Source organism: Ascidia mentula, chromosome 1, assembly GCF_947561715.1.
Source record: "Ascidia mentula chromosome 1, kaAscMent1.1, whole genome shotgun sequence".
In the NCBI taxonomy this organism is placed as follows: Eukaryota; Metazoa; Chordata; class Ascidiacea; order Phlebobranchia; family Ascidiidae; genus Ascidia; species Ascidia mentula.
In genome coordinates this window covers 22,230,202-22,254,787 of record NC_138566.1, presented here as the reverse complement: position 1 = coordinate 22,254,787, position 24,586 = coordinate 22,230,202, and the positions used below count along the sequence as shown (strand labels likewise).

Below are 24,586 nucleotides of genomic sequence, written 5' to 3'. Positions count from 1 at the left end.
AGCGTTGCGCGTGTTGCTGCACTGCTGGCATGCGCGATGAAACAATTACTCGGATGAATACAAGAAAACAAATAAATAAAAAAGTTGTGATGCGTGTGAACACGTTTTGACTACGTAAGGATATTATGTGCTTCAGAAACCTGCCCGTGGAGTCGACTTTTCGCTTGTTTATCCAACCGGCCGGTAAACACACGGACGTCACGGGAAAATTATTCACTCAACGTGTTATTGTCACTGGTTTAACTACTGCCCTGTTTCAAATTGCTAGACTCGATTTAGCTGTAATTGCCCTGGTCGAAAATACCTTCCGAGTTGGAAATAATCGGTTAAACCTGCCTCAATAATAGGGAGCTGCATAGAAATAAAAAGCAAACCTTGAGTTTATTTTAACCTGCTTTATTTCCAATTCTGTTTTACTCGATGATGCAAAAGAAAACGGGTGAGCGAAACGTATAAACCGGTAATTTTGTAAAACAGAGGGAAGAAAGAGACAAAAGGAGAGAGGAAGTGACATTTACGAGATCCTGAAAAAAGAAAACAGTCGAAAAAAATAAAAGGCGGCCGCTAGCACCTTTTCGACGTGCAGAGCGGCATAATGGTGCTGGTGTTTATAGTGGTTGTGCTGGTTTAAAACAAGTTACACAAACTAACTCAGAGCGGCGCTCGTCGCAATGACGGCGGGTGGGTGCACAGGTACAAGGTGCAGGGCGGTGGTATTGGGAAGTGGCAACCTTTTAGGCACTGAGACGAGAACAACGAACTTTGATCGCACGAACGAACGTCCGGTAGATGGACGACGATCGGCCACACAGAAACAACACGACACAGGACAAAACATAAACGAAATACTGGCGGGTTTGGTGGTAAAAAGACACGCGTGTTCCTTACAAAGATTTTTCGCGTGGGTAACACCGCCTTTTTTGTTGACACATTAAAGTTTTGCGAAATCGCAATGAAGTTGCAGTCGGGAAGATTTGAAATGATCGTGAACCTATGCTGGTTGTTTTGTCTGGCGTTATCCGCTATAAAGCCGTTCGGGCTATTTACAGCATCTACGCTCTGTATATTTGTGCAACACCTCATTGGAGGCTACTATACATATATTTGGGTACGGTGAAATTTGGAGCGTATCGACACAGTGTAAGCAGTACCCGCACCGAAGCTCGGGCACTAGACGAACAAAATTATTTTTTTTGCTGGTTTTTGTTAATTTGAGACGCGCGTTCTTTGTACATGGCAGCTTGAGACCACCAAGCATACCGGCGTAAAGAAACCCAATCGTTTTTCACTTCTACTTGTGCCGGTGGCCCAAAATCTGTTCGCGATTTGAGCTGCACGAAGCGGTCCAAACGTTGGGCATACGTTGCTTGGCAGCCATTGAACTTGCGAGATGCGCAACGCGCAGACAAAATGAACACAGAGCACAAAGCGTTTTGTCAGGGGTCTTGTTCGGTTGAAGTTAGACCTCGTTGGGTGTACGTACGGCGACTATCGTTTCTCGAGTTACAGTTAGCACAGTGAGCGGATTTGCTTTTTCCGTTTCGATAAAATTATTGACGCAATAAGTAAAGACGTCGTTGCACCCACGGTTAGGTTAAACCCCGGCATCGTTTTGAAATTATCCGCAGAACGATTCGAAAAGTTTTCCCTCGCGCAAAGAGCGTATTTTTGGTATTTGTTGCACAGTGTTGTTGGCGGTTATGTACTGAAGAGAGGGGCACGGGTATTTCCCTTTTTCGCAATGTCGCGGGGGCGGTAAGCGCCGTAGTAGCACCTGGATAGCGGACAAGCGTTCAGGGCGCGGGTTACAAACTTATTACGACGCGAGACAAATGTACACCTTCGAAAACGGACAAATCGGTAAGATACAAGAATGCGTTTGGTCCCAGGATACTAAAGTTGCGTGGTTGCGAGATTTCCAGGGCTTTGGCAAAGTATGGCGGAGCACCCGACAGCTCGAGTAAGCTGTCAGCTTGAAGCGGGCGAAAAGTTATTCAGATTTTTTTTACGTTTTTTTTCGCGCGTTTTGTTAAAAAAAGCCTGGACGCGTGTGAAACGTACCTCGTATAGAGCGTATGTTGAGAAGCGGCGCAACGCGTTGCTTAGTTACCAACTAACTACCGAGCCAGACGCGCTTTAAGGGCGAAGCACTACACACTATATAGTAAAGCAGCGATTGTTTCAAATCCTTAGTGCGAACAAGAAAAAGACGATGGTGCGTCTGACGTTTGTCACGGTTTTTTAAGCGACGAACTGCACACAAATGCAGTTCAATGACGCGAGCGTGAACTGCGAGAAAGACTTTTTACAGCGTCGATGGAAGAAGAAAGCGCAACTATTTAGCAGTATATCTGTACACAGATCGTTGGCGCAAGGAAAGCATGAATACCGAAGCGGGTAATATACAAGCTGAAACCGGGGAACGAGCGCAAACTATCGAACATAACGCAAAGCAAACCGACGCGCTCCGTCGGCGCTCGTATAAAAAAAAACGTTAAACAAAAAAATCTGTAACGGAAAACAAAGGCAAAGCGCCGAGGATTTGGGCATTTACAAATGGAAAAAAAGCGGGGAAATGGCGGCGCGTTTCGGAGAGTAAAGAATATTACATGGTGCTGTCTACAACAAACCAACAGCATTCGAGCCTGGCTAACTCCCCTGGATGCTCTTCAGGCCAAAACCAAGAGTGGTCTTAGCCGCTACTTGCGCGCTGGTCACCAGACGGGCCATGGCGGCACAAGAGTGCTGAGGAGTCGACTTTTGAGGCACCTTAAAGTTGCCTTGCTCCTCGCCGCTAGATGTCGTCTCACCGGTAGATGATGACGACCCTTGACGACGTCTGGCCAAAGACGAAGAGCCAGGGGCGGCCAGATGCAAGCTCGAGAGCTCCTGTGTAAACACAGCGACGTAAAGAAACGTGGACACTGTTTGACTTACAACCTATTCAGGTAACCTATTATAAGATTAAACACAGTGCGCGTGCAATTCACAGATATTGCTGGACAGTAAAGAGAAGGCTAATATAAATAACCTCCAATTAGAAAACAACTGGTGCGATAACACAATCAAACCACTGTAAAGCATAATGCGACCGCGCCGGTACACGAACAAATGCTGCAGCGTTCTTTGCAACTTCTGCAGCTTCATTAACCGTGTCCCGGTCCTAAGGGGGAATGATAACAAGGCATGGCACGAACCTGGATCGCAGGGCTGTTGTCGTTGCACGCCAGCTTCCTTTCGTACGCCACGGCGTGTGCAGCAAACTGTGTAAGGTCGTGAGTCGACGAATCACGACGGGAGAGGAGATGGGGCGTAGAGAGGGGCGTTTCCGATGCACTCTGTTGACAAGAAAAGGCGCTACTTGAAGGTATGTATGACGGGCGGTGACGGATGGGGAGCGAGTAAATGGAGCGGATTATTTAAAGCAGCTTTATTGGTTCGCCCAACAGACGGGCCCATTCTTTCCATTGTGTCTACGTATATTTGCGAAATTGCTCGTCGACTTTCGACCGCTGGCAGGAGTTATTTGTGCCAGTTTGTGGCGCCAAAAGCATATGACAAGTTGCTTACCCCCTTAATCCACGGATGCTCGAGAATCTGATGCGCGTTAAAACGACGCGAGCGATCGCGAACCAGCAGATGGGAAATAAGATCTTTGGCGTCGTTGGAAATGCCGCCCCACTGCTCTTCGGGGAAATTGTATTCACCTCGCTTGATGCTGCGCAACAACCACAGAAGAATAAGCTGGTGTCAAATATCAGTGGCGCACAGGATTGCAGCAATTGAAATTTTGCTTACCTGGCGAATAGCATGTCCTGACAGGCCTGGCACGCTTCGCCGTTATCCCATCCACAATCCTCCCCGCATTCGCCAACGAAGGGCGGACGACCGCTCAACATGATGTAACTGTGGCATCACAACAAAGCAAGGAATTACAATCAAGAACTTGCTAGAAAATATCGAAATGGGACGGGACTCACGTGATCACGCCAAGACTCCAGATGTCGCATCGCTTGTCATAGGATAGAGAATCCTCGAACACGAAAGTGTCGACCACCTCTGGGGCCATGTACTCTGCGCTCCCAACAGGTGACGAGAGTTCGGGGGTCCTGATTGGTTCCATCAGGTTGTTAGGGCAACCTGACGCCAAATCGAAATCGCAGATTTTGACGGGAGAAACCTGCAACGTGATAATAGACGATTTTTCCCAGTGCTTCACAATTGCATTAAACATTTAAAACTTATGGGACATTATGAAAAAAGGGGTGACAGGCAACATGGATCTGTACCTTGTCGACAGTCTCACAGAGGATGTTGGCTGGCTTCAGGTCCCGGTGGGCGATACCTTTGTCGTGTAGGAAGGCCAGGGCCGTGGCGATATCTTTCACAACTCTGGCCGCTTCACATTCATCGAAATGTTCGCAGCGTTCGATGCGATGCAGCAGAGTGCCTGCAGCAGAAAAACAACAACAGTTGGAGGACGTGGTGTGACAAATTGGGGGGAGGGGCTACGATAGTCTGTCAGTCAGGTACTTCCGCTCGCATCGAAAACGCATGCAGGGGTGTGTGTATAGACAGCTGCGCTTGATCACTAACCGGACAACACCGCGGTCATTCGAGGCCGAAGCCCGCAAGAATCAATAGGTCAAACCGGTGCAGGCTTAGCACGACAATTTAGGCCGCAGCATTTAGCCTCCCAACCTACGCCGTCGTTGGTCGGAGCCTTACAGGCGCTCTTTAGTTTATCCCAAAGAGACTGTGGGCTTTTGTTTTGCTCTAGCCAGCGCTTTTTGTAATTAGGCTTCGCGCACAATACTAGACTGTTGTAAGTGGATGCCCGAGGCCCTGCGGAATAGACGTGACAACAAAGGCCAGAGCGAGCGACAGCCTTTTTCTCATTGAGCACTTCAGTCGTTTCCTTCCTTTCTGTGCTGCTCGACGCTCGAAAGGCTGCGCCGAGCCAAAACACGTCATCGCCCGAAACGAGCTGCTTGGAGACTACAATTGCCTAAGGGAAAAAGGCTGCGCATAAACAAGTCCGCTGCGCATCGGTGCAACGCAATTTGGTGCAACGTGGCGCTGCGCAATGCTCGCGGCAAGATGGCAAGAGAAAAACATCATGGCTCTCGCCTTTCGCGCAAGAGCGACCATGAAGTCAGTTGAAATGGTGAAGAAATCACGTACGAGTAGTTCGGCAGGAGAGCGGAATGTGGTGCAACAAACCGCAATGAGTCTATTACAACAAACTAACTTAACTTTTTTCGTGCGCAAGTTCATCGCTTCACTGACCAAATCCGAAAAGGCGAATCGACCACAACGGCGTAATTCCATTCGTTGTGTGGAGGGGCGTGTTGGCATCGTACCACGCGCAGAACATGTTAATGACCCTATATCAGACTGCGCTACATGGTCAAACACAACTCCTTAACTGGGTGACGGAATGCGGGAATTCTGTAAGCGAGACCTATTTGTGAGGATGAGTCACTGTGGCTTTCCAGTTTACAAAATGTTGCATCATTTTACGGTGAGGCGATCATCGCAAGATGGTCATTTTCCTAAACGCCATCTAAATTCGTGATACCGCAAGTCTCATAAACGCAAAGTGTGTAAACGGTGCCATGTTTGCCAATAAAACGCCAGCGCCGAATAAACATTGCATCACTAATTAAACTAATAAAGGGTTTTAAGCTGTAGTCTTACCTCCATACATCTTTTCGAACACCAAGTAAAATTTGTCACTGTCTTCAAAGTATTCAATGAGTTGCAAAATGTTGGAACGGCCTGCACATTGATGAAGCAACTCAACTTCTTTAAAGACCTTCATGCGACTGTGACCAGCAACATGCTTTTCAATGATCTGTAAATGCAATTAAAACACATTACCCTTGTGTGCCAAACTACTTACAAAGTTGTACGTACCTTAACTGCATATTCCTTATGGGTGTATCTGTTGATGCAGGTCCACACTTTGGCGTAGGCACCTTCACCAAGCAGTTCACCAGTAACACAGTACAAGTCATCAAAAGTTCCATTGCAAAAACTGTCAGCAGCTCGTGTTCGGCGCTTCTTGCGCCTCCGCTGCCTGGCAGCCTGTGCAGCAACCTGTAATGGAAATCACAGACATGCATAAGTACATGACCTTGCCACTATTCAAGGGTAATTTTATTTTGCAGTTACACAAAACTAACCTGCATTCGACTTGGATTGATTTCAATTGGATTACTGACTGAACTGGAAGTAGTCACAGAGTCTTCATCAGTGGTACTGGAGTTAGTGTTGTTATTTAGTGATCCACTGGAATACATTTCTACAAACAAAAATATTGCATCATGGTCCTTTGTTTTACAACTGCTGATAACATGGCATGAACAAAGGAATTGCACAAACGTCTGAAAGTGCTTACCATTGTTTTTGTTGTCAATTACAGTCTCTTCTGTTGAGCCATCTTCAATGTTCTTTAATGAACTGTTTTCTTCAGCAGTTTCTGAATGGCTTGATTTTGATGCAATCTCCTTGCTTAGATGCATCTCGGCGACAAGTGGATTCAAGAAATAGGCACGGTGATATAGCAAGAACTCTTAAACAGGCAGTAGCTTATCATAAACGATGGTTTGCTCTTTTTTCTTCGTCACAAGGGTCTTCACAGTTGTCCTTTTCACTCGACTGACAATTATAATCCTCAGATGGAAAATACGTTGAAATACTCAAGAGGTAGATATTGCACTGCAAAAAAACATTATTGTTTAGTTACAGAGCACCACAAGTTTGTGCATAAAACAATAAATGAGACAATGTTTTCTAAAAAAGTAACTCTGTTAATATAGGTTCAAAACGTAATGCTTTCTTGATAACTTTCATACTTGCCAAAGCAAAGAAATTTAGAGGACAAGCAAAACCAAAAAACATAGTTCAGAATAATGGTTTTTATTAAACACAGATAATAATATCAACTAAGACATATGACAAAATTTCAAATAAAAGAAAAAAAAAATTAAAATTTACATGTTGGAACAAAAATTAATTCACCTACTTCAACTGACTGGAACAGTTTTGACCAAATGATGTTAAACTTAACGAAAAACAAGAAAAAAGCATCGAAAGAATACAATTATGTTAAGCAGGAGACCAACCTCTTCACAGTGTGGAAATCCAATTTCGCTCAATTATGATTGAATTAGCATCTGGTAGCAAATAACGTGACGCTGTGTTATACAATCAACGACCAGTCAACCGGTGACCTTTGGTGGTGGCTTGCGACGTTTCGCTTGCTGCTGACCTTAAAACTTTCTGATATGCGCGATCTTTTCCTGAGCCTTTGAGGCCGGACTTGCGAAAATCCTACCACACTCTCGTCCACAACAGCAGCACCCAACCAGTCGTACCTTCGATTCTTGTATTCTGAATTGCGACTCTGCTCGAGCGTTCGTTCGCAAGTACATTCGAGAAGGGAAAAAAGGCAACGCGCGTTTTTTTCTCTCTCGTTGTGGCGCAATTATTTCTCTTCCAACACAATTTCCGCTCTCCCACGGCGATCACGCCACATCGAGTTAGAGCAGATTGGCTGTTTCTTTCATTCTCGCCGCGCTCTTACTTTGGGCCTTTAAACAGTCGGACATACACACGAACAAACGCTCTCTTGTGGAGCCTTCAACAGGCCAGATGTGTGTGCGGCGCGTTCAGGCACGTGACGGTGTTATTTTGAAAAGCACGGTCCTCGACCCTATGACGTAGGGTGCTCGACAACAACAGCGAGAGCGAAATGACGCAAACATTCGACAGACTGAGGGTCATTGGGCTGCGGCAACACGAGCGATCTGCACGCTCGCGATCGGGTTCGATTTGAATTGAAAGACGCGAAAGTACAGCACGGTGGAGTGGCCAATCTTCTGTTGAAAAATAACAAAACGCGCATACGTTAAGTCTCTCCAGGTTGGGTGGTGTTGTTAATTCGGCGCTAACTGTTTGACAAACTCGGGCGGATTCGTTCATTACACACATCCGTCCTGAATGAGCGTTGAACGCGTCAGCGCTTTTCCGGGTTGGTAATGGCCGAAATACGGGGATCACTGACCAATTGCATAAACAAGTTCCTCTACCAGCTGTCAACAAGATGCTCTCAAATGCAGACTCGGTTCACTGCGGCGGCCGGCGGAGCAATACCGGCTAAATAAACCAGGCCATAATTTTGCAGAGCCTCAGCAATGGACTCTCGTAACCTTGATATGGGCAACTGCTAAGAATCGAGCAAATCTTTTCCTCCGTTTGCTGACGGCAAACACTGCGAATTGTGCGGGAGTGCTTCGAGTCGGTGCAGAGTCAGCAATACCACGTTGCTACACGGGGTCGCGTTCAGAATTCAGATTAAAGCAATTCGCGTTATACCTAACACCGCGCGATTATAGCCTCCTTACCTAGAAATCAAGTCAGCATTTTGCTGCAGAAAAAGAACGCACGCCGATGCCAAAGGTCATCACACACTATAAGAAATTGCATTCTTGATGAATGAAACGGCCTAATAATAGGCAGAACCAAAATTAAACCGGTCTTTCCGTTTATCTTTGGTTAGTCACTTCGTTAAAAAACATTGGCCTGACGTCTGACAAAGGAATAGTTTACCCACTGGGTTCGTCGAGCTTGCAGGGGTGCGACTACAAACACGTGCTTAACACGAAGTCTGTTTACAAGTTGCGACTTAAACTTGATCAATGACGGATTAAAAGTAGCGGCGAATACAAGAGCGTGGTAAGATGGCACGCAAAAACTTGTTATCAGGAGATTATTTGATAATTAGAACAACCGGGAGCGAAAAAGGCGCAACTTGTGTACCTGAGATCTGAGGGCTAATATGCCGTTGTTATTCATACAGGAAAATGATTATGGAGGAAGCAAAACGGATGTGCATCCTGTTGTTTGCACAAAGACGGTCCTCAATCAGAAGCAAACGGTCGACAGTCACAACGCGGCAATCGTCATCACCATGTATTTTTCATGCGCTTGGTCTCCATCAACAAATTGCTCAGAAAGGGAAAATGACGCAAATCAACCGACGTGGCTGACTGTTATTTAAGCTGACAGTAAAGAGTCTTAGAGGGTGCAACCCGATCTGTATGCGTGAAAACGCCAGCAACGGGCCGCCGACAGCGAAGAGCAGGAATTAAATTACGCAGTTAGGATTTGTGGAAGGCCAACTGGTGCTTGCTTTGTGATATCCCATCTGAGAGGCGTTTCTTCCGTCCCGCAAATCGATCAGTTTGCGGCAATCGTCTTATCGCTCGGAGTTTCGGTAAAACGAAATGATTTGAAAATGGAATGAAAACCCAGTTTCCACGCATTTTAGGCCTTTGAAAACACAAGATGTAGTTGGAATAAAAGTGAACGCGTGTTTCCCAAAAACAGGCAAATGAACACCAATTTGACACAAGCACACGTATGTGAGACATGCTCCACGGTAACACTGTGTCCCAAAATACAACAAGTGTAACAATGACCGTTACCACAAACTTATATATCATGGAACTGTTTTTTGTTGTTGTTTAAATGGCAAAACACTCTCCATCACGTTGCGGTGTTTGTCAACCTATCGAGTCGCACTGAACGCATTGACAAACCGGATTACACAGAGTTCGCCACCATTTAAACAGGACAAAGGGGCACCGACTCTTGATTTGCATTGGAGGCGCACAGTAATTTCATTCAGGATTAAAAGCGTTCGCCGGCCGGGTAATACTGACGTAAATTGAAAGCGGCCGGTGACAGAGTCAATAATTTTCAACAGGTCCAGGGAGAAAAGCAAATTTGGAAACGACTGACCCAACATTCGTAACCTTAGAAGAATCCTTTTTAAATAAATGAATGGTAATGCGAAACTCAAACACATTGGTTCCCACACAGCGAAGAATGTAAACACGCCAAAGACAGTTCAGATTTCATCAAAACAAGCTAATCCGACTGGGAATATTCAGTCACATGTCTATGGCGAAAACAAAAATAAACCTGACATGTGCGTCATGAACGCAATGAAGGACGCATTTTCCATTCGATCGGCAAGAAGTAGAAAAAACGTACGTTACACATATTTTGCAAGCGCAGGCAATGGAATACACCACTTGAAAGCTATGGAATGTATCATGTTGAGGTGACCTCACATCAATTGCTATCAGACAAGAATCCTTGGACCTGTTAAACGGTGACGTGTACCCGCAGGGTCATGGAATTGTGGATCTCTGCAAATTCTCTGGCGTAACTTTTCGACCCCTGCCCACAGAACCAGAGAATCGCATTTATCGCCTGCGTGGGCGCAGCAGGGATCCGATGAGAGGTTCGCAATTATCGTCGGGGGATTGGGAGCGAAAGTTCTCGCTCCCATTCAAAAAACGCCTCCCGCTGTTTTTATAAAAGTCTGGCCATGGTAACAGTGCAGTGGAGAGTGGAGTTAATCGCCAGTTTGCCACAACAAACCCCACATTCATCATATCAAACTGCGCGGTGACACTGACACCAACAAGGTCTTGCAACGCGTAAATGACCTGTGGTTTGCTTAAATGGGCATGATATTAATCAAGCCCAAACACAAAATCGAAGGTGTTGCAAAATATTGTAAGAAATACTCGATACAGTTTAGAAATACGCAAGCCAACTGAAATATATTGGTGTGTTTCGGCACATGCGTGAATACATTTTAAGGCACTTTGCGTTTCTTCTCAGTAAACAACATCAGATTGTTCTATGCAAGTTCACACTGTTGATGATTTGCTATGAACGGGTCAGGTAACACAACGAGTCGAAAATATTTCATAATTCCGTTTAATATTTACTTGGAATAAACCCCCAAAAAACTACATTTTCTCCGGGAACAACAAAATTTACCCGACTTCCCAAACGGAAATAGCGATGACGTTTAGACATCACGATGAGGTCGAGACGCTTCCAAGAAAATTTATAACACGCACGTTTCCCTACAACCCAGTGGTACACGAATGACAACTCAGGCGAGGCAAGTTTTTTAAGATGTGTGACGGTTGTCACGTTCCTGCTTTCACGTAAGCATTGCAGTTACAGAGCGACGCTTCGACTTGCAAATCGCTCGCGCGGATAGAAGTTCATATTGTGATACTTCGGAGTATGGTGTTACTCCAGGACATCATAAATTCATGCATTGGGTCTCGCCGGGACTCAGCCAAGACCGAAGCGCCAGACCAAAATCGATTTTCAAGTGGGCGCAAGAAGAACACAGTTCGCTCGCGGATACTGCGCCGTTTCGAAGCGCATACATGTATACAATAGCTTTTTGAGGCGTCCTAAGTTTCGAATATAGTGCACGCGATTTGAATAGATTCAAGCACATATTTGGCAAGGCTCCAGCACAGAGAGGGCTTCCGGTGTAGACTGATACAAAATTGCATCAGCTATTTTGGGCGTCGCAACTGATCGCGCGTGTTATGTGTATTAGTGTGACTCAAGCAGAGGAGCGATATGTGCACGTGACAACTATGTCCTTCAGTAGTTTGAAATTTTTTTCCACAAGCCGAAACACAAGATATCGCTTCGCGAAAAACAAGTCACACGCAGCCGACCTCTGCGTGCATAAACAACGCGCAGTGCCGCGCTTTACGAGGATTTACGGTTGATAGACAAGAACGCACAACTCCTCCGGCACTCAACTTCACGGCCTATTTCTGGTACAGAGAAAGGACTTGCAACAGGTCACGGAAAAATCGGTTCACCGTCACGCTCCAGGCCTTCAAAATGCGCTTACAAAGAAATAGGTACGAAAAGCGCTCTTAGGACTCGTTCCGCCGATTGTTTCTTTTTGACTAGAATCGCGCCATCACCCGCCATGTTTACGCACAATTCAGCGAATTAAGTTCAGCTTTGTTTTGAACAAGTTTAACTGTAGAACTTTTTAATATACGTGTCTTGTAGATAACTTTCATAATATATCAACACCAGCCATTATTAGGACAAACTTTTCAAGTTTCGGGTTCGTTACACAGTTTCCCCCAAAGAATCCCTGGGAAATCACCTTCGGTAAAGGTGCAGGGAATTGTTGAGGGACTGGAGGCGGAGAATATTGTGTATCATTCTGAAACTTTCCACTAGCCTTATCAAACAAATGCCTTGACAATGGGCACACAAACTTAGCACTATGGACACAATACTTGCTAAAATTGACATGAAGTTGCTTGGTATTGCACACACTAACCACAAACATGTGCAAGCCATTAATGATCAACTGTTAGAATGTACAGCTTAATGATGATTTAAACCAACAAGAAAAATACCTATGGTATTAACACTCATTACATAGCAAGTTAACAACCAGCAACTTACAAGCTGCACAACTTTGTAACTGACAACACAAGTAGGTAATATACTTGTGTGTAAAAAATGTTCAAGTATTCATAATAATAAAATAAACAATTAGAAGTCTATGTTGATCAAATGCTAACAACTGTAACAACATGACAATACAGCACACAGCTGGTTAAGATTTAAAAAAAAAAACAAGCCCGAACTGTCTTCTCACATTGAATGTGGTAGTTAGTATATAACCAAACTGTGTCAACAGTGGTTTTATTGAAGACAATTTAGGCTTTCTTTTATGTTCTATGGCTAACAAAATATTTTATTACATTAGGCCTATTTGGAAACTCATTTATTCACTTTATGATTTAGTAAATGTTTTAAATTGGAGTTGGAGTAAAAAGTCTTCATTTCAAAGTGACAAAAACAATGAAAAAACATATTTAAATGCACCTAAAAAACAATATTGTAGCAATTGTACCTTCACACAAGCTGAACTCAAATCACAAAGCACAACTGCTGGTAAGATCATGGTTTGTTCAAATTTTGACAAATCTTACTCCTCACTGCCCTGTGGCGGTTAAAAGTTTCACCAAATATCTTGCATTAAAAAAAACGTGCAAAAATTTAAACTACAAACAAACAAACAAAGTAACAAAAATAGTTCTAGATATACTGGATGTGAATTTTGTCAAACTAATTTACTTATTCAAACAAACATGGCATTTAAACTAAAGAAAATTTTAAAATACATCAAAACAAAAATACATACTATAATGATATAAAAATAAACGCCTATACCAAATGAAAGTCATAAAGATAAAAGCAAACTGGCAAGTTTTAAGACCTGCTTTGACGAGACTCATAGAAATCAGTGGACGTAACTATTAGCGTGAGTGAAGTAAAGTGAAAATAATCAAAAACAGCAATGCGCATCACGTGATTCGTCTTTTCCTTCGCAGTCAATATGGATCGTGCTGCTGCCCCAGTAAAGCTGGCTAAAGTAGGTTCTTTTGAAGATGTTTGCGCAAATTTTTACATTTTTTATCTCCGAATTGTTTCCAGGTGACCAAAGTGGTCGGAAGAACAGGTTCACAAGGACAATGTACCCAGGTAAAGTCATTTATAACGAGTACTGTAGCGACTTTGACTTGTGGCTAAAGGGTATATCCGGAGGCGTGTAGTTTTTACACTTCCAAGGAGGGCGGTTATATTGTGACGACGTAATTTGTTGTTATGATATCAATATGTATCGAAAAACTGTCTCTGAATTTAAATGTATGTGCCATATTAGCCTGAAGTGCGGTGTCAATGATGAACACACAAAATCAGTGTATAACGATAATAACAGTCCAGTTGGTATATCATACTATGTAGCTGGCCTTGAAATAAAACAAACTGTGTGTGCGAATTTATCCAACTCTAGATGAGCAAAGTTTGTGTGGGGCCGGTAACTGTTAAGGAATAGGCATGTCACTGGTACTTTATAGTCAAAACCCACTTGTTGAAATCCAACACAATCTTTTTTGTGCAAATATAATCATTTCCAACCAAACATAGTGAACAGAATTTAGTCAAGAGAAACACCGTGATGCATTTAACCTGTGCAGTTTTTGCGAATGTTGCTTGTTATGTGTTTATGTCTACATTTAAATTGCCAATAGTTCAGTTTTAATTTTGCAAGGTATTGTGTGTAGGTTCGCGTGGAGTTTCTAGATGATTCTAGTCGATCAATTATCCGAAATGTAAAAGGACCTGTTCGGGAAGGTGACATTTTAACTCTCCTGGAGTCTGAGAGAGAAGCCAGAAGACTTCGCTAAGGTACGTTTTGTATTTCTAACATGGTTTGCCCCATATTGTACCTCAAAAAATGAAACTAACCCCGACAATCTTTTACTTCCGGAATTTATGTATTGGGTTTTTAGAGTCACTGTCTGACACTGGGCCGAAGTTTCAATTCCTTTTGTGTGTGTTATTTTGTTGTTGATCACACAACGACCAATATTAATTGTGTTAGTCTAATTCCAGTCTGCAAAGTATGGTAGCTGCACATGCAAGTTTTCCTTCAAATTTTTGTGTTTTTCGGCACGAAAAATTTTTCGAATGTCGAAAAATATAACAATTAACAGAAAGCACCCGAGCCTTTTTGTTATTTTAGTTGCATGCGGCCTTGGGGTTCGTGCATGTACGCACGTGAAAAGATTTAGTCCTGCACATCCGAGATGTCAACTGCCATATTCTGCAGACTGACTCTAATGCAGAACTGTTTTCTGAAACTTTACCAAGTAAAACTGTTGTTTATCATGTTATTTATCTGTTTCAGGCATTCTGTTCCAGTTCCCAACGGTGTAGAGCTCCAACATGCAACATAAGCTTTTCCTGCGTTGCATTTTCAACCGGAATGCCTCAACCCACGAAGCAACTCTAGTTGCCAAGGGGGCATAAAGCAAACACCCAAATGAGCTTGACTGTATATTTAAATCAGTTATACATAAAAATTGTATACACGTTGTAGTTCTTCTCTGCTTAACTAGATGATTATGTTTGTACTTGTTGGGAACTGGAATTAAAATGCCTTGATGAAGTCTGTGTGATGTTTTTACCTGTTATTAGACTTTTCACCAACAAGCATAGAAAAATAAAAGTTTATTTCCAATGTAACGGTTAATCATATTGCACTGCACTAGTTTATTTCAACATCAGTCTGGCCATTTACTTGGCCCTATATGTCCGGATAAGTTGTCGCGCCTCCTCCAAAGTACTGTACTGATAATCTGGAACAAGGGACTCTGTTGCTGCTTTGTGTAAATTTTCAGAACGTGAAATGAAGTCCCTACAAAAAGCATCACCTTGAAGAGTTATTTCTTTTAATCCATTGCAGGCAAAAGGTCATTTAACAAATCAATTTGAATGACCACTGGTATCACCAGGTTTTGTAGTTGAACAACCAAATCTGGCTAACCTTGTAAATGCAAGTTGCTGTTTCATCATATCTTGAAGTGCAAGCACAGCAGGAGAATAGGTTGTCAATGTTGCAAGGGTTTCATTATTTAAAAGCCGTGAGGGTTCAAACAACATTTTGTCAGCAGGTGATATATCTGTGAAACACAATTCACCGTTAATAAGAACCAATGTTGAACATTTTCCATTTTAGAAGTTATTAACCTTGAATGTTAGAAGTTGGTTGAAAAATTTTCAATGGCTCTGTTTGAATGCTGACATTGTTCTGTTTGGAAGCCTTCTTTTGCTTCGTTGGTGGAATAGAGTCTGTTTCAGTGCTTGGCTCAAATGATTCTGTATATGAAGCAATAACATCTTGGGCAACTGAAGTTGAGTGCGATGATATGGTCACAGGTGAAGAAGAGGAACGACTGGTTTCTTCATAAAAATAGGCACAGTTTAGACTTGCAGGACAACAAATTAATGCTAATTGGTATAAAATTTAGATGCAAGACAGAAAAAATCTAGCATGTTTTAGTTATTTAGGACATAACATGTTAATGTTTTCTGCATCGTGGGCCAAACTTTATTTCTATGTAACTAAAATGAGATTCTTCACCTGTTTCAATGTCTTGAGTAATGCTTTCTGTGTCTTTCAGCGTGTCATCACTGGAGTGAAATTCATCAGTGTACTCATCAACTTCTGACACACCCTCCAAAGATTCACGGACAACTAGCACATATTTTAGTGAATAACATTAACTTGTAACATCTAACAGTTGCAATTTACCTTCAGTTGCTTTAAACAGATTAGGAGTGATTAGTTTAGATGGCAATTTTTGACTTTTTTGAGCATGGAAAACACTTTGGACAGGTGTTGACTTCTCTTTCTCTTGGACTGGTGATTGATTTTGAGGAGGTACTCCCAATTCTTTTGGTTCTTCCAATTCCTCCACGGAGTGAATGTTGAAAAAGTTGCCACCCTCTGACACAGTCATTGAGCTGTATACAAAACAATTTTGGAATATTCAATAGGATTTTTAGAAGCCATTACTTTTGATCTACTTTAAGTGATTACCTTTCTTCACTTATCTGGTTTGATTCAAACAACTCATCAACTGTGTGCAGGTTGAACAGGTCTGTTTGAGATCCTTCCTAAAATGGATAATCCAAGTTTATTTTCAAGTGTTGTGTATTCAACATTGCTGGCAATTATTGGAACTTACAATAAGTTTTTACAAGTATCACAACAGGCATTGATATAAAATCAATTGAAGTACTTTGTAAACTTTGAAAAGAAAAATTATAATTATTCCCACCAACTCTTCATCTGGATAGAGTTCATCAAGCGTTCTTAGATTTTGCAACCCTGAAGCAGGAAGAATGTCGTCCAAACTGCTGATGTCATCAGCACTGCTAGGATGACTAGGCAAAAAGTCATCCAGGGAACGTTCGCTTGGAGAATCTTGCACCAAGTTTGAAGCAAATGACTGCAAATATATCAAAAAAACTGTTCAGACTTGTAGATAAAAAATAAGCACACAAAACTTACCACTGTCTTTTTAAGACTGCCAGTCTTTTCAACGGAGTCAACTGCACTAGAAGTTAGTTTCTGCTAAAGCAAAACAAACACAGTTTGTTTTCCTACTAGGCTGGCCAGTGTCCATAGTTGTTTACCAAACACATTCTAACTATAAAATTAGGAAAACCATTGGAATGCCTCAAAAGATCAAGATGACATGATTAGTATGTAAAGCTAACAAACGAGCGTGGGTGCAAATTTATCACACCTGAGAAGATTTCACAAATTTCAAGTCCATTTCCTCTGAGGCAGAGTTTTCGTCACCAAGAAATGTGAACTGTTGGTTTGCAGCCTGTTTTCTTTCTTCCCTACACAATCCACATTGTGATAGATGATTTTATTGTAGAACAAAGGGTCGACATACCTCATATCTTCAGCTTCTTTCCGTATTTCAAAATCAGAACTAATATCCAAATCGGAAACAGAGAGGGACACCTACATTACAGTATAATTGGTTATCGGCGTAATTAAAATTATCAATGTAACCAAACTATCAATTATAAGTTGCACTCACTTTTTCTATCTTGTGTCGGGACATGATTTGTTTTTCCAACTCAGCGAATCGATTGACAGCACTTCTGCTCTGCACAGTTTTTGATACTTGTGGTTCTTCTTTTCCTCTAGATGTTTTGGGCCTGATATCTTCAACAGACTTGAAGCTAAGGAGAAATAGTAAAAAAAAATATAAACAGCGCTTTGGGGGGCCCTACTGACCACTAAAATAATAAATGACCAAAACCTATCATATTTTTCAAGAGATTTTCATTATTGTTGTGCTCTTTCCATAAGTTTAAATTAGGATATACTTTGGGATATATAAAAAATGAAAACCAAAAAGCTGCATGGTTGCTTTAATCATTGAATATACCAAAACATAAGCCTTTTGCATACAGACAGTCTTGATTGGATGACTTAACCTAGCATTATGATCATTTGTATTACTTTTACAGAACAAAAAAAAATATCATGCAATTTAAAATATTACTTCCCCAAAAAAATTAACCATAGCCATTTGTGTTTTGACACCTCAAATCACTTTAATTATATATTAAATTTCACAAAATGTTCTGTGGACAGCTCTATAAGGATAAGTTGGAGAAACTGATGATGCCTTTTCAGGCGAAATAAAACATAAAACCCATCGTTACGTTTTGGTGAGTCCCCTATTCGATGTTTCTGCTGAGGGTTGAGTTTTAGTTGCATCTTTCTTTATAAAACGGGAAACAGAGTAAGAGTCATCACTTGAGCTGTCATTCATGAATGAATACTTGCTTGGTTCTTGATCTAAACAACGTAAAAATAAATGAATATTCTGTATTCAAACAAGATACAAATATTGCAGGCAATAACCCACCAAGCCCAGCAAGCCTTCACACAACTTACTTGTCTGTGAATTTTTTCTTGACTGTAGCCACTTGTCTGCACTCATACCGGTCGGTGAAGATGAAAGTTGTCGATTTAGCTTGTTTGGATTCATAGTGATGTTTTATTGTTTCTTTCTGTAAATCTCTTTACTTTACTGATAATAGCCCAGCTTCAAAATAGATTCCAGTTTACAATTGCACGGATGACTGGCTACCAGTCTAACTACGTCACGGTCTAGTTGTTTTGTTTTCCCTGCATACGTTTTTGATTAAAATACAAGACTAAATTATGCCGTTAACACCCGAACGATTTGTATATCACACAGACTTATATGTTGATCGTAGATGCTGACAATCTGTGCCCCAGTGTTTAGTATCTTCATTTGACAACAGTCACACCACATGCGCTAAAATTAATGCTGACTTTGAAATGGAAAATATTTCCGAGGAATACAAATAGACTACGGATTCTGGCATTAATGATATTTTTTTATCATATTTTCTCTGTTCAAGGCAAAAATGTTTTGAAGTTAGTGTAAAAAAAGTAAAGAAACAAAGATCTTGAAGACCGTGTTTCGAGTGTGCGCAAACAGTTCACGACACAACCATGGAAAAGACGAAAAGCGGGCAGCAACTACATTCAAAAGTACAGCTAACTTGCGATGGCGCTCTTCTGTTTGTCTATCGGGGATACAGTCATCAGTTCGGTTTTTGGCTGGCAGTCGCTTGGGAGTTTAACTTTGCCGTTTCCCCCTCTTGTCAAAGTGACGTCACAAATTGACATTAGCCGGTTGACCATAAGTCTTGGAGAGATTGCGTCGGCTTGGGCAGCACATCGTACAGTCTCACCGAGTATCTTCGGCTTCGGATATAATGTCCCCAGCGACCCGGACCAGCGCACTTTCGTAGAGGCAGTAGGGAGGGGGGAATTTTCGTCGACGCTTTGAGGCTTACTTGCTTTGTCGAAAAGCAGAAATTCCCTCACCTTTTTGCGCGGGGGAAATTCTGTCATATCGAACCCCTTTTGCTGCCTGCTGTACTCGCTGCCGTCCTGTTGTTTTGTTTCCGCGGAATGACACTTTCGGGCGACACCAAGTGGCTTCAGGGGCTTGTGCTCCGTTCGGCGTCTCAAATGTTTCGTATTGAGTCCAAGGTCGTCGTTTTCCTTGCTCGGAAGCGTGACTTTCGGCTCCTTTTTACGAGTAGCAGCCACTGACATAATAAGTGAAGTGGTGTCGGTTTTGTCCTTTGCCGGCGTTTCGTTCATGGTCTTCTGGATTTCCAGGGCGTTTGACGCGTGCCGCTTGGTGGCGCCACACTCCACGCTTGTCGCGAACTTCAGCTGCGGCGGCTTCGGAAAAACAGTCAGCAAAGTTTCGAGTGTTTCGTCGGTGTGTGGTTTTGAAGCAGCAGCAGCTAACCCTGTACCGGCAGATGTCGCTGTATCAGCAACGGACCCTTCCCCCTGGCCTGTATCATTGCCGGTTTCTGCACATCGTGGATCGAGGTCGGTTGATTTGTCAAACTTCTTCCTGACTGCAACGACCGGACTCCCGGTGCTGATGGGAGTTGCGAAGGAACAGAACGTCACAGAGCCTGGTTTGGCCACGGCTGTTTGTGGTACAACCTGGACTGCGCCCGATGTTCCGTTTATCGTCGTGACGTGGTGATATCTTAGAGACACTGGTGAAGAATCCTCATCTAGAAGAAAAAGGCACAAAACTCGAATTATTTTTAAGTTCCGATTAACAGAATTAACAAACCTAAGACATTTTATAGATAACGCAAACGTGTGGAAAACATGGGACTCGGTAAAACAGGTTAATAACAAAGACAACAGTGCAGCTGGTGTGACTATAAGACGACTTTGCTGACCAAACGGCCTAGCAAAGAATTCCACTTTGTGGTGACTATACAATCACCGTCATCCGTTGGGCACCAAACTAGGTGCAACCTTACGGAGAAAACAAGGTGGAAACACCATAGCCAAGCAAAGCTCAACCAATAGTGCCGTCAGGCCCCGTGTCACAATAATCATATGATAAACAATGTGGAGCCAATAATATGAATTTTGTATAAGCTGCAGACAGATGGCCACATTGCTTAACAAAGACAACGATTCAAAAAAAAGATTGGTTTAAAGTAAATAAATTTCCCCTTACCGTGGGGATTGTGGGAACATGGACGTGGTGAGTTCTTGTGTGCGGGAAAAGCGTTGGTTATTGAATACGAGCCCGGCAGAGAGGGCTTGTATGAACTTTCAGTCCCTTCACCAGAAACTTGACTGAACTCCTTACGAATCTAAAATTTAAACAATATGTTTTGTGGTATTCCGTAACGTTGAAACTGCAAATAATCTAAGCAAATTTTATTGCCTGTTTGTTTGAAACGTAAATTTTGGTTGTTTATGCAACCTAATCTGCAAACCTTGTGGTGAAAATGTTTCAAAAATGCACAACACAAACATTTGTAACTATTTCTGTATGAAAGTATATCACTACCTGCATTCTCCTGCGAAACAAGTTGGCAAGCGCTAGAACGTAACTGGGCGTATGGTCCAAATTGTTCACTTTCGATTCCACGTGGTCCTTCATTTTAAACCCCGTTTTGGCATTGGTTTTTGCCTCCAAGATCGACAAACCAGAACCTGGTCCGCTATTCTCGTAAAGCCGCATAATTTCTGTTTCCACGTCTGCACTCCATTCCTTGGCAGACTTGCGCGCGGCCCCTTGGCGTCGAAAATCTCCACTGGCTCGGGAGAGTGAAGTTTGGCGTTTGTCGTGGGTTGCTTGTGTGAGGTTGGTACCTAACAACCGCGGCAGACTTGAGCCACTGTGTTGTGATTGGTTTTCTTCGGATGTTGTTGTTGTGGAATCGGCATCCGCGTCATTGTGCTCTGTAGGAGGAGCCGGAGACGATTCTCCGAGCAGTTTCTGGCAGTTGTGAGTTTCCCCACTTTGGTTTGACTTGATTTCGTTTGGGGAGTCTACGTTTAGAGAACGGCTCTCGCGCACAAACTTCCCTTTGTCTTTGAGCGAGGCACAAAGCGATGCTGGCACGCGTGCCTCGGGTGCAAGCGTTTCCGGCTTGTGGTTGACCTCGCCGTTTTCCAAAGCAGCCTTTACTCTTTGTGCTTGGATCGGAAGTGCGGTTGTCTGACGCCGTTGTCTGTAAACGTCGCGATTTCCCGGCAGTTGATTAGTAGTTTGTGCTCTCCCTGATGGTGCGGTTGTTGAAGCTGTTGTGTTCGTCGCTGCTACAGGCGACTTGCTAATACCCCTCGAGCGACAGAAGTAAACGAGGTCTACAAGAAGTTTAAACCGTCAATGGACTCTCGGAATTGTTTGTTTCGCGCTAATGAGGTAGTGCAGTGTGCCGCTTTTGTTCTGTTGGTTTGTTTAAGTGCTTATAGAGGGTTGTTTACACGTTAAAATCGTCATGCAGTATACTTTTCTAAATAATTATTAAATTTCCTGTTGGGTGGAATAATGAAATATTGGGAGGAAACAAGACAAAAATTCTTTAGTCTGGACGGCGTCCCTGACCGTTCCTTACTTTCTGGTTCAAAAACGAATACCTATAACTGATTGTCGGTCAAAACCGGATTAACATCACAAACATCATTACCTTATTGCATTTAACAATTTACCTTATGCAACGCGTCCATGTGATTGCATGCTAAATACAAAGATGGCACGCATATTTATTGCAATTAATCTACTGCTTATACATTTTGGGACAATACAATTGCACTGTTCGTTAAACCGACAGGTTTTCTGTCAAGTCAAAAGGAATTCACCGTCGTCTTCGAAATCGCTTTCCCTCGATGCGTCCCACGGAGAAAATTGAGCCCACAACTTTTTCTTTCTAAAAAAAATTGATAAAGTATATTAATAGAATCAACGTTAAACCACATTTCTTATGACAGCGGCAGTATTTTTGTTTTGTAGTATGTTTTCGAATTGACTAAGCATTTCGAATTGCCGCTCCTATATGTTTTTACAATATATTCGGTAAATCACGTGAAATGCAATCGACAAAAGCGTAATCGCGCCGCACGGTATAAAGTTTCCCGCCTATTGTTGATCGACAAGGGAATTCTTGTTGGACAATCCTGTTTAAAGGGACAAAATAAAAGGTTAATGTGACACTGACAGGCAAAGGTTACGCTGATTGCCGTCCTGTCAGAGTAAGTCGACCTTGCCTTGATTAGCTAAGCACCGAGAAAGCTCGCCTGCTACGCGTATTGTTACCTTAGCCGACTGTTTACAAAACATTGGAATCTGTCGTAAAGTCGTTACACATGCGCTTACTTCACAACAGTGGTTGAACTTTTTACACATAAATAATAAACAGAATGTTACCATGTGTAACAAGTACACGTAATCTTGTCCTAAAAAACAGGGAGAACGTTTCTCTTTGGGTATAAGTACTGGAGGAACAGAGCAAGACATCAAAGAACAACCTACTTGGATTTCGCTGTCTTTCCTCTGTGGTGCGAACTTCTGTGACGTCGATTCGTTGCTGCCGCCGCTCTTGAGGTTGTTGCACTTGCAAACATTGCAGGGTCTGGGGTCATGGACTAATATCCACCTACTGGGTCAAGAAACGAAAATCCATAATTTCGTTACTGACGCCCTCTTCTTCCTTGATAAAGTCTTCAAAGATTTTGCCTACATCATACAACAACGGTCACTTATATTACAGCTATACGTCTGAAGTGTAAATGTTCGAAACGTTACAACGTGATGTTGATACAGCAACCACCCTGTTTGAAAGCCGTGCGTCGTCTCTCCCACGGGCGTCTGTTGCTACACACCAGCGCTACGGCGTCACCTTGATTCTTATACACACAAAACACTCCGTTATTTGATGTCTTTATTGAAGCTTAGCCGGCCTGGGCAAAATACAGATCGAGCGACTTACGCTCCACTACCTCGATTAACAAGGAAACTCTCAGTCACTGCTGTGCTGTTAGCCACCAAGTACCAGGATTTTTGGGCTACAAAAGTCAACAACAACGTTTGGGTGACAGGTTCGTCAGTACGTCCACACTAAACTGCCCTTGAGCACCAGTCCTAACCAGCACTCGACGACCAAAGTGCTGTCAAGCGGTCGACCAACACGCCACAATTGTTTAGGTTCGCTCGCGTATTTATGTATTGCGACGAAGGTAACTCGATAGCATCGGGTGCGCCGCCCCTCTTCTTATGTCAGCGTCGAGCCAGATGATTTGCAATGTACATTTTCCCCTGCATTGCATTCCATGTATTTTTAACACAGCATTCCCTACGTTGTAAGCGTTCCCTGTAGATTAGAAACAAAAATTTTGTTCTTAACCTATTGGTGATGAACAAACTACGGGGAAGAAACATACAAAATACCTTCTAATCTAACTTGCCTTTATAGTTAAGGTATGTTTTTTGTAACTTTTTGATGTGCTTCATGTTTTAGTAATAATACAAACATGTAACTTGGATCAAGACAAAATAGCAGAAACTTACTAAATTCTGAATCTTCATATCGCGTTTTTTACTTGATTGCCCTCATCACAAAACAAAACGTAATTCATGGCCATTCTTACCTGTATCCTGACAATTGTGACTCCCATTATTTAGTTGCGCAGGTCAATATGAAATATAGCTAGCCATATGTTGACAATGACTCGACCGGGTAAGATCAAACACAATCTTTTCAATAGCAAGCCAAACATTGTATTTTTGGGTAGCCCCGAGCAACCAAACGGCAAATGAAATTAATCGGCACATGAATCAATCAAAATAAAAAGCACATTCGCTGCATCAATGGAATGATAAAACCCAGTGGATAACGCAGTGGATATTTGATGTGATTTCTTTGTTCTGATAATAAAATAAATCATTTAAAAATGTGAACATTTCCGCTAGGTGGCAGAAAAAAGCTGTCGTTAAAACTGAACCAAGCTGCGAAAACGTCATGTGTGTTGTGCGTTTTCCAAGCAATGCCAGAGGAAAGATTCGTCAACTGAAATATTCTAGTTCCATTTTGTGGGGCACGTATTTTTCCCGTTGTGTAATTTAAGTTTTATGATGTGTTTTCTTAGATGAAAGGACCACGAACTTGTTTTTCATTTAAAGTATCTTTATTGGTGATTGATATTAGTAGAACAAGATACTTGCGGTCTCTTTTCACAGATAATTCGAAGGTAGCCAGTCAATCTGTTAGCTGAAGCCCTTGCGGTCTGCGGACGCGTGTCACTTTCAGGGCACCAGCGGTTGCATCCGTCACTGCAGAGAAAAATAGGTACTTCCTACCCACAACGTCAATCTTGAACCGCGTTCTTGCGCTGAGCTGAAGAGATAGTGCGTAAATTTCAGCTTAGAACCTTCCATTGTTTGTTCGGAAATCTACCTATTTT

The 24,586-nt window shown here is 42.5% G+C and overlaps 4 protein-coding genes across 5 annotated transcripts; 1 reads left to right on the top strand and 3 right to left on the bottom strand.

The window, feature by feature from the left end:
* Window positions 1-700: 700 nt before the first annotated feature.
* Window positions 701-7,393, bottom strand: LOC145887754 (MAP kinase-interacting serine/threonine-protein kinase 1-like). The gene is made up of 11 exons (XM_082978966.1): window positions 7,131-7,393; window positions 6,404-6,723; window positions 6,189-6,307; window positions 5,920-6,102; window positions 5,701-5,857; window positions 4,290-4,450; window positions 3,981-4,180; window positions 3,799-3,906; window positions 3,571-3,718; window positions 3,198-3,338; window positions 701-2,889 (listed from the first exon to the last, which is right to left on the bottom strand). The coding sequence occupies exons 2-11, from the start codon at window positions 6,525-6,527 to the stop codon at window positions 2,650-2,652; spliced, it is 1,581 nt and encodes a 526-aa protein (XP_082835092.1). The 5' UTR covers window positions 6,528-6,723; window positions 7,131-7,393; the 3' UTR covers window positions 701-2,649.
* Window positions 7,394-13,257: 5,864 nt separating this feature from the next.
* On the top strand, window positions 13,258-14,887 carry LOC145897466 (small ribosomal subunit protein eS28). Its single transcript, XM_082985777.1, has 4 exons — window positions 13,258-13,306; window positions 13,369-13,416; window positions 14,001-14,124; window positions 14,627-14,887. Exons 1-3 carry the CDS (start codon window positions 13,271-13,273, stop codon window positions 14,121-14,123), a joined length of 207 nt encoding a protein of 68 aa, XP_082841903.1. The 5' UTR covers window positions 13,258-13,270; the 3' UTR covers window position 14,124; window positions 14,627-14,887.
* Window positions 14,888-14,934: 47 nt separating this feature from the next.
* LOC145897451 (uncharacterized) lies at window positions 14,935-18,376 on the bottom strand. Of its 2 annotated transcripts, none has more exons than XM_082985757.1 (13): window positions 18,209-18,376; window positions 17,974-18,109; window positions 17,340-17,484; window positions 17,190-17,260; window positions 17,034-17,133; window positions 16,796-16,858; window positions 16,563-16,733; window positions 16,322-16,398; window positions 16,034-16,245; window positions 15,863-15,976; window positions 15,469-15,681; window positions 15,266-15,401; window positions 14,935-15,136 (listed from the first exon to the last, which is right to left on the bottom strand). In XM_082985757.1, the coding sequence occupies exons 1-13, from the start codon at window positions 18,300-18,302 to the stop codon at window positions 15,016-15,018; spliced, it is 1,653 nt and encodes a 550-aa protein (XP_082841883.1). In that variant the 5' UTR covers window positions 18,303-18,376; the 3' UTR covers window positions 14,935-15,015. The 2 variants fall into 2 exon arrangements, with proteins under 2 accessions (XP_082841883.1, XP_082841892.1); XM_082985766.1 differs by having other exon boundaries at window positions 16,796-16,855.
* Window positions 18,377-18,728: 352 nt separating this feature from the next.
* LOC145906594 (uncharacterized) lies at window positions 18,729-22,891 on the bottom strand. Its single transcript, XM_082994050.1, has 5 exons — window positions 22,659-22,891; window positions 21,989-22,056; window positions 20,691-21,493; window positions 20,352-20,490; window positions 18,729-19,890 (listed from the first exon to the last, which is right to left on the bottom strand). The coding sequence occupies exons 1-5, from the start codon at window positions 22,766-22,768 to the stop codon at window positions 18,842-18,844; spliced, it is 2,169 nt and encodes a 722-aa protein (XP_082850176.1). The 5' UTR covers window positions 22,769-22,891; the 3' UTR covers window positions 18,729-18,841.
* Window positions 22,892-24,586: the final 1,695 nt, after the last annotated feature.